The sequence below is a fragment of the Genypterus blacodes genome, unplaced genomic scaffold (genome assembly GCF_046128005.1).
Source record: "Genypterus blacodes isolate CSIRO-AG114 ecotype Tasmania unplaced genomic scaffold, CSIRO-AGI_Gbla_v1 ptg000005l_1, whole genome shotgun sequence".
Lineage (NCBI taxonomy): Eukaryota > Metazoa > Chordata > Actinopteri > Ophidiiformes > Ophidiidae > Genypterus > Genypterus blacodes.
The window spans coordinates 3240936-3256237 of NW_027466819.1; the positions used below are offsets into that span (position 1 = coordinate 3240936).

Below are 15302 nucleotides of genomic sequence, written 5' to 3' on the forward strand. Positions count from 1 at the left end.
ATCTATCTATCTATCTATCTATCTATCTATCTATCACATGGCTCAAGTTTGCACCAAGTATTTTGCACACGGTTCATCCACCCAGTCCCAGATCACAGAGCCACTCTGGTCCAGAGAGAAGATCGGTTCTTGCATCCAACAATAAATCAGCTAAAAACCGACAATAGTCATGTAAATCAGAATCCAGTGGCAGACAGACATGGCAACAATAGCCTCAGGGTTAAACTCTGGCTTTTCTCAGCCTAACTTTCCTGCTCAAAGGCCCAGAGCCTTCAGGGGGACAAAAGGGGGCGTGGCCGGTGCGCTCCCAGGGGGGTTGGGAACCTATGGGGGTGTAACGGGCAAACAGGCAAAGACCAAGTCAGAGCAACTCCTCTATCCTCTCCCGACCCGAGGGGGAGAAACACCACTGTGATGATGTTCGCCAATCAAATGGAGCGTCAATCAAATGTGTCCGTTTCGGAATCAACAGCAATCTCTTGTCCGTTCACTAACAACACGTTAAGCTCCAGAGTGTACGTGTAGTGTGCAGAAGCAAATCAAAGTGAGGTAGGATTCCTTCATGTGACAAAAACAAGAATCACACGTCTAACATTTCTAATGTTGCAGAGAGCAATGAAGCATCAAACTGACTAGGGAAACTTTTCAAACTTCCTGTATCTCCGCTTCCTGTTCTGATCCATCATGACTGACACGACTGATTTCACCTGAGGATCATTTTCTGTTCCATGTTTTTGGGAGGATTAAGGTCACTTCAGTCTCGATGGAGATCATTTGATTAGAAGTCGATTTACTCAACATTTCCTCACTCAGCCAGGACTCGGATTGGTTCTATCCACAGAGGTCTGAACCACAGTAGTAGAGTTCAGTTTGCATGCATACACACTCTTTAGGAGGTCACATCCTGTGCTAGTCGGTTGACATTTCCTTTGATATGGAGGATATGAAGACCAAGAGCTGCTCCAAGCTAGAGACCTCTGTTTGTCTTTGTCTCAAGGCTACAAATCAAGAGACATTTGCCTCTAAGAATCCAGGCCTGAATGCAGGAAGCAGCAGAGATTAGCCGACTAAATATTACAATTATATCCATTTTTCTGTAGATTGAAAACCATTCAAAATTAAAAACAGACAAATTAACTTAATTAACTAACTTTAAATATTGAAGACAAAAGCAGTCAAATGTGGTAAAATTCTACACTTTTTCCAACTTTTCTGACAATTAAACCATCACACAAGCTGAGAAACGACTTTCCCTCCCCTGTTACAGGCTTCGTTACAGACTCTCATTATAATAACTAGCACAATCAAAACAACCTTGGCTCATCTTAATGGCCTGCAGGATCAATTCCAGGTTAATCATCGTCCTGTTTGTATTACGCCTGCAAAATTCATATGCATGAGTATTTAGGGAATAAAAGCCTTTGGGTCTGATTAACAAGATAACACATTACCCCTGAGCAGGAAGCATGTTGTTGTTTGTGCCTTTGTCTTGTGCAGTGTTAGGAAATTACAACCTGATAATGACACAGATGAGCCTAATTGTATTAAGAAAAACAAGGCTGCGTATATTTCTGCATAATTTGGTTCAGGGTTGGTGATTGCATACCGTGGTGTTTAAGTCTGATATCATGCACAGCATCAGAACACACAGATATGGAATATTTAGCAACTTTTTGCTCAATTGAATCAGCCGTCATACAGTTATTTTACACCTTATACTGCTTTAAAACACATCTGCAGCTCACTTTCATTCATCTTGCTAGCTTTTTCCTATTCATTGGTTGGTTTGAAATTAATATTCCAAACACATTTAAACATTAAATCCACTCTTGAAACGACCACGATTTAACATTCTGCATCTTTCCAACGACTTCAAACCTCTGCCATGTTCATAATCTCCATGCACGAGGCGCAAACCTCACACAAACTAGCAGATATGAGGAGGAATCCTGCATCTGTCAAGCATCTGCATGAAAACCACAGCATCACATCCCACTTCATTCCACAGCGCAGCCCCTCTGCTCGGCATACAAACACACACACACACACCCCCTCTCCCGTGCAACAAGCGGTGCACCTGAACGCGGCTCTAACCGTTAAACCGTGCGACTGGCCTCACCATGCATGGTAGCGTCTCTTCCTTCAGTGAGTCCGTCCGTTTTCCAGCCGGGGCCACAAAAGGACAAATGACAGACAAACTTCTCAAAGCTGCTCGCAGTCTCTCCCTTCCACACACACTGACCAACAGAAACAGACACACACACACAGACTCAAACAAAGGCTTTCAAACCCCTCAACTCCACTCCCCTTTTTGAGAAGGGAGGGAGGGATGTGGTTACCATGGTGACGCGTCTCCTGCTGAGGCTAATTTGTGCAGGCCACTTGTAGGGCTTGACAGAGGTGTGTGTGTGTGTGTGTGTGTGTGTGTGTGAGAGAGAGTTCAAGTCAGAGGGAGGATCTCTCTCTCTCTCTCTCTTTCTCTCTCTCTGTGTGTTGGAGAAAGGAACAGCCTGTTTGTATTCAAATGTGCCAGTGGTCTTACGCTCTCTCCCTCAGACTGGGGAGACGGACACAGCAGAGGGATTTGTAGGAGTTTTGCAGCCTTTCAGCTTCATGATGTTGGGGGGTCATGAACGCTGCTCAGGGTCTAAACTGTCTGAATGCAGTCATCACATTTCAGACATGGCACCTGTGATGTAAATGCACCATTTGTATGATGGTCTCACCTTTTCTCGTGCCTTTTTCTGACGCCTGAATGCAGACTAACCGCTCGTTGATGTGGCGACACCTTCAGATTCACACCACGGCACCATTTACATTTACACTACCCGCAGTACTCAGAGTACTTTTGAGAACGTGCTGTAACAAATTTGTCGTGGTCATAAGGACATAGAAGAAAAAGCTGATTAATTTAGAGAATGTGTTGTTACTAGTGCCAAACGCACACCCACGTACACAAAAACACACACGCAGTACAATACAATGCACCCAGCGGTACAATAGGGTTGCCACGGTGATGGATGAATGCATTTGATGAGCGTGGCTGATGGCTGAGACAGTTTTTTATGATTGTGTGTGTTTGTATGCGCCAGGTCAGACAGCTTCTTTCTACCGATAATGACAGAAATGTTACTGTAGAAGCAAAGCAGGCACGCACGCTCCCCCGAGGATGAACCCTGATGGACCTTTCTCCTCCTACCACCATGAAGTCAGAATTCTGTCCAACACTTTGCCAAGATATTGAGAAATCTAATATAACATCTCCGTGCCTCTTCTTTGGTGTCAGAATGACAGCTTTGGACCGGGACATCCCAATATATAGAGGGTGGGTTGGTTTGTTTGCCTGTTTTTTGCAATTAACGGACCCAATTTTCATGACACTTTGCAGGCAGGTTGGACAGAAGAGCCCTGTAACCGTTAGTAACAGTCTGCCTGATGGTGGCGCTGTCACTACAGCTTTTACATTTGAGCCATACTGTCATAGAAGCTAGATGTGATTTACAGTATATTTACTGTAGTGTTGACATTTTTTCCCATTGTGGCAGGTTTGTGTTTGGAGTGGAGTGTGAGTGTGTCTGCATGTATCGGGGGTCATGTGACTGCAGATGGTCAGTGGAGTAACTGTGGAAATATCAATATATTGACAGAATACATAAGAGTGTGGACAGACTGTGGACCTAAATACAACTAGGATGTATACACACACACACACACACACACGAACACACACACACACACACACACACACTGCATGTCATCCTGTGTCGTCCCTCCTCCTCCAACACCTGCTCTTAAGTCAAGCAGGCAGATGACGGGGGCCTCTGGGGGGCTTTTAGGGGGCCGCGTGCCGTGTCCACTCCCCCCCCCCCCCCCCCCCCCGCCCCTGACCTCTGTTTTCCCCTGAGGTGGCAGTGGGAGCTTTCCCCCCCCCCATCACTACATTAAGCTCCATTCAGAAGTCATCAGCCTCTCCGCTTCCTGTTTAACATTGGATCAGAAGTGGAGTCCAGACGGTCGCGTTTCGCCTCATAAAAACACGCCGGCTGTCCAGCTGGCCACCCACAACACAGGGAACACATACACGCACACATGTCAAAGTGTGTGTGTGTGTGTGTAAATCTTTCTTTAAAGCTACAGTATCTGTGTGTCTGTCTATGAAATATAAATCCCTATTAGGAAACTATGGATGTATTTTGTAGCATACATGTGCCTTTTATAAAAAAATCTGTTGTGTATCTGTTGTGGATCAATCATCGCTGTCAGCAGCAATCTATGTCACCGTAACATCATTGTGCATGGATTTGGAATGACGCCACTAATGAGGTGAAAAAGGCGTCCAGACATTCATCGATGAGATCCGCAGACTTACAGATCTAAGAAAAGGCCCTGTGAGCGAGGGGTCGATAACTCGCTGGCCTACAGGGGAGCCGAGTCATCTAGCAACCACCGACCATGTGACACGACGTGACGTCACTAAAGGCTCTTCTGAAGGGACATTTGTAACGCTGTCTCCTTTTTCTATAATTGAGTCCAAAAATCATTACAAGAGGAAAAATGTGCCAGAGTGAAATGATTTCAAACGATGTTCCAATATCATCAATGTTCTACACGTCAATGTCAGTATTTAGAAATGAAACAACAGCAGAATCACCACACTGGACTTTTCTTATCTTCCATCAGCAACAGAATCAAGAGACGCATCTTCACCTTATTTAAAGTCAATAAGAGATGAAGCTGCTTTGATCATATGGATATTGCTTGTTTTGCATAACAAAGAGCAATTGGCATTTGATACGCTGTCAATCACACACATGTCCCGCCCACCACATACTATATCCTCCATAAGCTTGAATGGAACAATGACATGTGAAATTAAAAGCACTGTGGAGACCCCCTGCTGGTATTCTTTAATAATTCTTTTTTATATTTACACTAAAGTGGAACGGTGGAGTGAAAGAAGCAAACAGGACGTTATGAGGTGCATTCTGAGCTGCTGTCGGATATTTGATGAATATGTATCACAGTGCACACATGAATTCAGATTGTTGTCCCTCTCTATGTCATTTGTGTACATTCTCCACTTCCATAGCCTGTTGCTAAGCAACTTAGGGTCAAAGGGCACCAAAGGGGCCAGACGATTCTCATTCCAGTCTGCTGCTGGTTGGTGGGGGAGGAGTGTTAGATTATTAAATGACAAGTGGATTCACAAACACTGCGGCAATCCCAGAGCCTGATCTGGTAACGCTATATGTGTGTGTGTGTGTGTGTGTGTGACAGAGAGAGAGGGAGGGAGATACAGTGTGTGTTTGTGTTAATAATTACAGACTTTCAGCAGTACTGACCTTGTGTGTGTTTGGTTTGATGCATCTGATGAAAAAGGGGTTTGCAGTGGTGAGTGTGGCCATGAGAGAGTGCAACGAGTCCTGCAAAGAGTAACACACACAAATACTACTGTTACACTATAAGAACGACTACAACTATCACTATTCCTTCTACTAATGTTGTCATTATTACACAGCTACGCATGGACAGCCTTTAACATTCATGTGTTCACATCAAAAAGTTCATACTAGATAAATATACTGTATGTACATTCATAAACGCAGAAATCCACCAGTTTAGCTTTGAGTGCACTCCTGACTGTAGAGCATTATACTGTATACTTCCTTACAATAACTGGAGTTCCTCTAGCACAACAGTACAGCTATTGTTACTACTTGTATTGCACTCAAGTAGTACAATATTGGCTAGAATGATACAGATCTTTGTCCCTGTGTTGTGTTTCACAGGGCGGTTGACAGTGAGGAGTGTGTGTGAGGTGTAAACAGGTTGTGTATTCACTCACCTTAAACTGGGAGCTGACAGTGGGTCGTCTGTGCTTGGTGCTCCTCAGCGTGTCCTGTTTGTTACGGCTCAGGACGTGTTCAAACAGATCGTAGACAAAGTCCAACCTGGCGACAGAAGCGGACTAAGTCACACACGATGCCGAGCGCAGGGACTAAACGTGACGTGGGGCCATCATGTGATTGACACCAAATCGCCCGTGATGTCAGGGATGAGTCAAATCCGGGCTGAAGTCCTTATTCTAAATGGTTTCTCTGTGACGTCAAAATCACTGCTAACGTTGCAAATTCAAATGCCCATGAGCAAGGCATTCAACCCGCGACTCCTTCTTATAAGCCTGGAGTTTGACTTCATCTGTAACTGCAAAGTATAGAAGAGTGACTCGCCCACCTGCTCTCCCTCAGCAGGTTGAGGATGTCGTCTCTGAACGTGTCCCTGTTCTTCTCCAGCATCCCCCTGACGTCATACACCACCTGAAACACGCCACAAGGGGGCAGCAGAGGGCTATGAGCTAAAAGTTTGTTTAGGAAGATTTTCATCAAGCAAAATACATGAAATCAATCTTTTTCTGATGGCTGTGTGTGTGTGTGTGTGTGTCAGTGCTGATAAATGGTTTTATTTACTACATTAATCGATACACTGATTTGATTTATATTTATAGACAAAGTTAAATATGTCTGCCTTAATTCTGTAATATGGTTGTTTGTTTGCGACTCTTGTACAGAAGGTAAATCTGTGTGTTACCTCTCCTGCATAGTGCCTGACTCCAAAGCAGTGCACAGCCACGCGTGGTTTCACATAGAAGGGGTTTTTCTGAACGAGGGGAAGGAAAAAGATTGACATTTAATTCCTCCCACTCACTGTCTGACGTCCATCGGTCAATCACAACAAGCTCACGATCACAGAGGAGGAATAGCAGTCAAGGCTAATTACAGAAAGCATCAGGAATCATCTGCGTTTGGCCTCTGAGTGAAGTGAACCCAGGACCCCAGCCAGTGAAATGATTATAATAGCTGGACTGTTGCATCATCAGAAAACAAAAAGAATAGTGAATGAAGACGTGACTCCTGGGCGGATTATATCAAATGTATTTCTTTGCCTGTAATCGTACTTAACAAGGCTGTAAAGCTAACGAGCGGCAGAAGAAACACACACACACGCTCGTAGTCAGCAGCTCCTTTACACGCTCCACATGACATCAGCCACGAAATCTAATCAAGCTGTTCGTTTGGGATGCCAACGCCAAGAGCAGCCGAGGCCTGCTGGCCCGGAACACGCCCACTGAGATCAGTGTCTTGTTAGCAACAGATGCTACAAAACATTAGACATTCACCCACGAAGCAATTTAAGCATGAAAAGTGGAAATTAAAGTCCTGGATTGATTTCATTTGTTTGATTTCAAGCGTCAGATGATCCCAGCCTGGAGGTTTCGCGCTCTTAGCTATATCGTCGGCATTTGAGGGTTAAAGGAGGCTGAAGCTGATGTGTGCCAGCCAGCTGGAAACCTGAAGTAAAACAGGAGGTAAAGGTTACAAAGGCAAATGGAGTGTGTGGTGAAGTCGTACTGAGTGCTGGCAGTGGAGTTTCTCCAGTAAGGTGCCGTCTGTGGCTTTGGGGAAGTGACTCTCCTCATTCATCAGTGCCAGGAGACCCAGTTTCTATGGAAACACAGAGGGAGCGTCATCAATATTCCACCAGTATCCTCGGCACACACACACACACACACACACACACACCTTCTCCTTTTTCTGCCTTTTTTGGACGGCTTTGTTCTTTTAATGTGCATGTTTTATAATGCGAAACACACGCACACAAACACACACATTCACTCACTCACACAGACACACACGCGAGCACACACAAACGCACCTTCTCAATTAGATCCAAACACTCTCCGTTGTCCATCCAGTTGATGTCGACCCATGCCAGGCCCTCTCTGGAGGAAGCAGACAAACAAAGAAAGCACGTCAGAGGAAGGGCTGGCAGAAGGAAGGAAGGGAAGGAGAGAAGGATGCGAGGCCTCGTCACATAAGGAACCTACTTGTTGTATTCAAGTTGCTCCAGGGAGAAAATGTGCTTGTTGAAATATTCCTGAAGCTTCTCGTTTGCATAGTTGATGTTGAACTGCTCGAAGCGATTGACCTGCGAACGACACAAACCGGTCTCATCAACACAGGTACAAGTGCCGCCGCCAAAGGGTAGAAGTGAAACGCCATGAAACATGAAACGTCTCCGACCGCCTTCCCCCCAATTTCACAACGCACATCGAAATTCTCAAAGCCGAAGATGTCCAAGATGCTGATGGATTTGAAGTCCTCGCTGCCCTTGATGCGCTTGTTGAGCTTGCGGATGATCCAGTTGAAACATCGGGAATAAAGTGCCATGGCCATGGAGTCACGGGAGTCCACCGCCTGCAGAGGAGAGAAGAAGAAGAAGAAACAGGAAGCATTATGATCTACACACTAATTAAACTGTTCATCTTTCCTGTTTCAGCCCTGTTTCACTATCCTGTGCCTATTATCATTGGCACTCATGCCACCTCAGATTTATTTATAGGTATATAGTCTGTACATTGTATATTTTTAGTCTGTTTAACATATATTTTTATTCTGTATATATATAGTTTATTCTGCTGCTATTCAGTCTGGTCTGCCTTCTGCAGTTAAGAATTTTCACTTAAAAACCTTTTGCACTAATTCAATTTTGCACTAAATTTAAATTTTTGCACAGTCAATTCTCTATATGCTGCTGCTGACGTCTCGTCACAAAGAATTTCAATGTACAGTATCAACCTGTGTTTTTCTGTGCATATGACAATAAACTCTTGAACTCTTGAACTTGAACACTTCTAACGTGCAGAAAAGCTTATTCCTTCCTCTGCACTTTGATATTTAACCAAACATCATTCCTGTCAATCAATTCAATCGACCAGAGGGAGGCCCTGTGTAAACATCAAAGGGACCATTTACACGCATGTATCCAGAATTCAGCCTTATATCCAAGTGTAGCCCTATGTGAATTTGGTGGATTTTTCAGCGTGCATTTGTATTTTTATGTGTGTATTGTTTTTTCTATTTTGAAAAGTGATGTCAATACTGTTAAAGAGTTAAATAATGTTTACATCATCATTATTATTACAAAAACACTGCATAGTTAAAATACTGGTATCGGGAGGGGAGCCAAAGAGAAGTCTGGGTGAGAGGTCAGAGAGAACGTGAGGAGTAACGTAAGAAAAAGTGCGGTAGAGGAGAGAGAACGTGAGGGGAACGTAACAAAAAAGTGCGGGAGGAGAGAGAGAGGAAACGCGAGAGGAGTAAGTGCAGAATAGAGAGGAGAGTTGTGTTTTGCGGTTGATGGAGAGCTAGCTGAGTGAAACAAGATAAGGGAATGAGTGAGTCTATAGTGAAAAGATCTATTTATACTTTCCCACTAACGGCTGAAACTGAAACTCGGTTAGAGTTTGCAAGAGCCGGAGGACCACAGCCGCTAGCTTAGCCCGAGGTAGTGTTTTCGTGCCGGGGAGAAGAGTTCGACTTCGGAGGGGATAGCCAGCCCGGCTACTTCGAGTCCGGATCGTCATTATCCCAACACGGCTGAGTGGAATACTACTGAGACGTCTCGCCCACCGCATCGCCTCAACAGCGGTGCCGGTGTGTTCCTTTTGGTGTGTACTGTTTTGGACTGCAGCTGGGTTCGAGGCTACCCACTCCCTAGCATCTTGACCTACAAACGTTCAACGGACTTACGGTTGGGTACCCCTTAGTTTTGTTAGATATAGTTGCCGGCTTAGATATAGGGTTATATTTGTTCATATTTACATGTTGTGTTTATGTTTATTAATGTATATTTCTACTGTTTTTTCTACTTTCGTTCAAGTCAATTGTTACAAGTATTTCAATCTTCACATTTGCATTTATTACCATTATTAATTTAGAATTTGGGCAGTGCAAAATAGCCGAGCGGCTAAAGGGCGCTACACAAGTATTGGACGAACGAAACGACTCGATGATGAAGATAATGAAGAGGGGGAGTTGATGAAGCCTGTGGTACACCTGACAGGTAAACAAATGCTCCGAAATGTTCCAACTGTGTGTCCCGCAGCAGTTTGGCCTCTTGGAAACGTTTGTGAGACCAAACCGCAGATCTCTGTGTCCTTATAATTGCTTAAATAACAGAGCTGACATGTTTGGCTCCTGATAAGGCGGAAACATGAAGCAATCAAGGCTTTATTTGTTTGCTTTGTGATACAAAGTGTTTTGTTTATCTCCTGAATCAGCCTGCAGCCGTTTTAACATGAACTCAGTGAACTGCTGGTCCACGATGAGCTGAACCCTGAAGGCCTCATCGCAGCCACAACAAACACACAACATACACAAAGAGCTACAGGGATGTCAAGCTCTGGGTTTGTTTTGTCCCGCTCATGTTCATGGAGGAAGAGAGATGTTGATCTCCTGCCTACAGACGGACTGATGAGTGAAGTTTGCAGGCGTAACATGTACAGTGTTGAGCTCTCCGCCGTTCAGGTATCTGTGGCTGCAGGTTACTGACCTGTTCCACAGTGAGCGGTGTGGAGATTTCCTCGCCCCTGAGGATCATGGACCGGTGGGTCAGAACCTCGGCCAGTTGATCCGAGTTCAGCCCCAGGAGGTCAGAAGTGCGGGTGAGAGCTGAGGACCAAACACGTACACGCGCGCACACACACACACACACACACACACAAACACACACACATCAGATCATCAGACGGATCAGTTACCAGTCCACTGAGACTGGAAATAAATGTGAACGTGGAGGAGAAGCTCTCTGACCTGATTTGGAGGAGACTTGAGCTCCTCCAGCTGTCATAAACTCGATGTTCCCGGCGTGGAGGATCCCGGACAGGAGACGCAGAATCTCCCCGATGTTCTCCTCCGTGAACTGCATTGTTCGCATGGCATTCTGGGACGGACACACAGAGGTTAAAAAGGGTGAGATTTGAGCTTTGCGTCCAGTCTGAAGGCGGGAACGGTTCCAAGATGTTGGTTCGGGTTCCTCTCCCCTTCCTACTTAGTGCGTCATACCAGAACATCCTGAAAAGTGCCTTTGTCATTGATTGTCTTGTCGGCCACACAGCTGGACTGTCTCAGGTAGTGGAAACTCTCAGGGGGGCTCAAGCCAAACGCCTCTGCAACGCCACAAACAAAAAGCTGATCAGTAACTACGGGGATTTAGTAACCGAGCCACAGCGAGCTAATTCCGCCGTTAATTGCAGGATGTTGTAAGTTTTCCGTGTTGTATCGTGTTTCCATCAGGGCGGCTCACCTCTCTGCTGGTTGTTGGTTCCTGCTAACAGAGCGTAGAAGATGTGGTAGTTCCTCTCCCCTGGGTTTTGCCTGACCACCCGGTTCTGCACGGAAAGAGGGAGGAGTAGGGATCAGTACACTCTGATCTCTCTCTTTCACTCACTCACTCACTCACTCACTCACTCACTCACTCACTCACACACACACACACACACACACACACACACACACACACACACACACACACACACACACACACACACACACACACACACACACACACACACACACATACACACACACACACACACACACACACACACACACACTCACCTTTTCTAAGAGGTCTGCGATCGCAAAAGTGTCAGTCAAGGAAAAGGACAGCAGCTTAAGTGATTTACAGACAAAAAGGAACGACTACGAAGATGAATACCCTCTTCTTCAGCCTTATCCACCAATAAGCTACCATACAGCAGCCTGCTTCAACACAAGAACGCTGTTCTCATCTATGCCAGCTCCTCTGTTCAGACTATAAACCTGTTCAGGTGTTTTGTTTTTTATCAGTTCAATCAGTCACCCCCACACACACACACACACTTCCTGTATAAGAAGGCTGGAGAGGAAGCACACGGGAGAAGCGACGGAGCAGACAAGGATACAGTCGACAATCTTGCCCCCCTGGATGTTGCCCTTCTGGTTGAAGTGCAGCTGGACAAACTTGCCGAAACGGCTGGAGTTGTTGTTGTAGACGGTCTTGGCGTTTCCAAAGGCCTCCATGATGGGACTGTGAACAGGAACCAAGAGGCCTCATCACAAAAATAAGTGGACAAAGGGACATTGACTCAAAACGTCCTGTGACTATAAATTAGGTTAGGTTCTTGTTTCTGCTGAATTTGATCCAAACCGGACTACAGACAGCTAGACAGCTGCCCCGGCCCCGGCCCCGGGCCCGGCCCGGCCCGGCCCGGCCCGACCCGACCCGACCCGACCCGACCCGACGCGACGCGACGCGACGCGACGCGACGCGACGCGACGCGACGTGACGTTTGGTCCTACCTGCTCCCTAGCAGCGCCTCCTCCACATGGGACGTCCCGTCTCTGGAGGAGACCTCTAGCGAGTGCTGGCTCATGGCGGACAGGAACCTCAGGATCAGCTTGGTGCTCTCTGTTTTCCCTGCGCCGCTCTCGCCGCTGCAGGGAGGAAAAACCAGGAGGAATCAGACGACAAAGTGCTGGACTTACATGTTTTTCATATTTAACACTGCTAACACATGAGGACACAAATACAAGGAGTGAAGTAGGAGTGATTGTCCCAATAACAGCTGTAATAGAAGAACTAGTTGCAGTAATAATGGCAGCAGTACTTCTTCTATTACTGCAGGTGGCAATACTACTAAGCAAAGAATTCCTATCACTCATATTAAACACACAGAGATAAAAGATATGCTGATTAGAAGTTGAAGTATTTCAACTTCACATTTAGTGTTTTGGATGTTTTCTCTTCAGAAACCTCATTCTGGCCCCGCTCTCCTGCAGTATGAGGGGAAACCACCTCAGCAGGTTTTCAGTTCTGTCCCCTCTTTGTGTTCTGTCTTTTAGATGGAGTTTGGACTATCAGGGAAGCTTTCAGATTAGAGGAGGAACCTTGGAGTGACAGTTGGATGTTGTGCGGCTGCTGCACCTGCACATGTGTGTGTTTGTGTGCGTTTCCCTGCAGGCGGCCTGCAGGTTGTTTGTTCTTTGTGTCTGCTGCCAGATGAAACGTGTGTGTTTACAACTAACTGGGTCAGATGTGAATTAGCTGTTGATGAATGACACATGACTGTTCCACAAACAGGCTGACAGCAGCGTCATGGCAATCTGGGGAAAGAGTTCACATTTTAAACACTAGATGGCGCTGTTTGCTGCCTGTTATCAGATGCTTCACTCTCAATGGCCTTATTCTAATCACCTTCTTTTTTGTGTTTATCATTATTTTCTGTACACACTAAAAGGTGCCAAACAAATGCAATATGAGAAGAAGAAGAACAACAAAAGAAAGTCACATCCTCCATTTTCCTCTATTACATTTTTGACACATATGGTTTTAAAACAACAATATTGTTCCTGACACTTAAATGTGTTTACTTCCACTCGTAGACAGCAGATGTGAACAAAAGATTTCTACACTAACTGACTCTAATATGACATCATTATATTTTAACTTGAACTGAGCCAGCCGAGTCTCTGCCGTCTGCAGAGCGACCATGTTGGTGTCACTGGCGGGTTTTGTGCTGTAAACTCGTGCGGGCAGATATTTAAATCACCCACAGTGCACCGGTCACTGTGGCGATCACTGTGATTTTGCATGGCAAACCAGCTGACGAGCCTCAGCACTGCCATCTGTAATCACTGACTGAGCCCAGACCAACATCTCTACGCTCTGAAGGTCCCAGCGGCGGCTCTGGCCTGTAAATTTTTCTGTTTATTTCTGTTTATTCTGGAACAAAGGTCTGTACTTTCAATCCCATATGACGACTGATCGCTTTCCTTGCTGCACAACTACTGTATGTCAACTTGCACGTAAGCGTAGAATAGGTGCGTACGTTCGTATACCAAGACCTTCACTCAACACACTGATGGAGAGAAGAAAACTGGATCCAGGGTGAACACAGCAGCTTTCACCCACAGAGTGTGAACTCCTCACACACTGCTCGGTGACATTTAACATGAACCTGGCAACCCGCAGCCACACAGTGTGAGCGTCAGGGTAACCATGTTAATGATCAACCTAGCAACCCATCACGTCCACGCTGAAGAGGAGCAGATGATACTAAAAAACAAACTTCTTTCATTTCAAACAGGAGGTGCTCTTGGTAAAAAATTCACAGCATAACCTTGAGGAATGAAGAGCGTTAGGAAAGACTTGACCACATAAATAAAAACCTGAACCTCCTCCTGGCCGGATCCCCTCACTCAGCATGTTTGCATACACGGTAAAACTTGAAGATTATGCCCCTATTCCATTAATAACACATTCATTTGAAATGGGCTTTAATGGAAGTCTGCTTGTGCGATTGGAAATCAGGTAAACAAGCCACACGACCCCTCAGAGGTCAATACTGTGACCTCACTGGAAACTAACCTAATAAAGCCTAAATGTTCTTTGTTCCCTCTGGCTTAAGTGAAAGATGTGAACCTCCAACGCCCTGCAGCACAAAGCAGGACGACGTGAGAGTACGACAACCAGAACAACAACAAGGTGTTCAGACTGAGTCCATATTATCCCAGGATGTGGAGACAACAAGCAGACCACCCCAGGGAACATGAAGCAGGAACTAAAGGCCTCTGAGCAAAATGAGCCCAGGCTTCAGACAAATAACAGCCAAAGGATCCAGAATTTGGCACGGCGACGCCATTTGCACAACATGGCCAAGATCAGCAGCCAACACGCTGGCATGATCTTCAGGTACCCAGACTGCCAACTACAAACGTGGCACAGGCACACACCACCTACTTAATGCTGTGTGATGATGAATGATGGCAAGCCACACACATACTTTATTTACAGTGGAATCGGTATTTGACCGACAATGTGGTGCAAGAACTCCAGTTTGGATCCTTTCCTCTCTGCCCAAACAGACTCAGAGTCAAGACTCAGCAAACCCGAGAAAATGTGCCAGCTGCAGTGATTCCATTGACTTTACTTGGACTCATTGCGTCATCATCTTTTTAAGGCTCATGCTTGATGGAAGCTTGAAACGTTGTTGGTTCTTCAGTCGTTCTTCACACTCTCCAGCTTTTTGGATCCTCCTGCATTACAGCTGAAGCTGTAAATTCAAGCACAATCGGAAAATCTCACCAGCGACTCGTTCCAAATGTCAGGCACTTTTAAAGGGACTGGATCAGACTTTAAAGGGCTCGGGGAGTGTAACTCATTTAAATAGCTTAGAATACTGTGCAGACCAAATCCTAAAGGGCCTGTAACTCTAACTCATTTAGAAAAGACCTGTGGCAGCAGGCAAGCTTGTCTAAATGGACACACACACACACACACACACACACACACACACACACACAGAGAGCACTAACAGCACCCTGCCTTTGTGCTGATCCCTGGCTCTCTGCTGGGTGCTGCCACCCAAAGTCAAACCCCCCCACAGGCAGGAAGGAGGGACACTCCGGATGCAGCCTGTG

The 15302-nt window shown here is 45.7% G+C and overlaps 1 protein-coding gene across 2 annotated transcripts in view; it reads right to left on the bottom strand.

Annotated features, from left to right (window-relative positions):
* Positions 1-15302, bottom strand: part of myo10 (myosin X) — a 75598-nt gene that overhangs the window by 14174 nt on the left and 46122 nt on the right. For both annotated transcript variants that reach the window (XM_076148891.1, XM_076148901.1), the window contains exons 5-19: positions 12183-12317; positions 11786-11910; positions 11460-11473; positions 11146-11230; positions 10905-11008; positions 10653-10782; positions 10393-10511; positions 8109-8255; positions 7886-7986; positions 7714-7780; positions 7410-7502; positions 6589-6657; positions 6235-6317; positions 5846-5951; positions 5343-5423 (exon numbers count right to left, since the gene is read on the bottom strand). In XM_076148891.1, the coding sequence (XP_076005006.1) occupies positions 5343-5423; positions 5846-5951; positions 6235-6317; positions 6589-6657; positions 7410-7502; positions 7714-7780; positions 7886-7986; positions 8109-8255; positions 10393-10511; positions 10653-10782; positions 10905-11008; positions 11146-11230; positions 11460-11473; positions 11786-11910; positions 12183-12317 (1459 nt within the window). The remainder of the gene's footprint in view (positions 1-5342; positions 5424-5845; positions 5952-6234; positions 6318-6588; positions 6658-7409; positions 7503-7713; positions 7781-7885; positions 7987-8108; positions 8256-10392; positions 10512-10652; positions 10783-10904; positions 11009-11145; positions 11231-11459; positions 11474-11785; positions 11911-12182; positions 12318-15302) is intronic.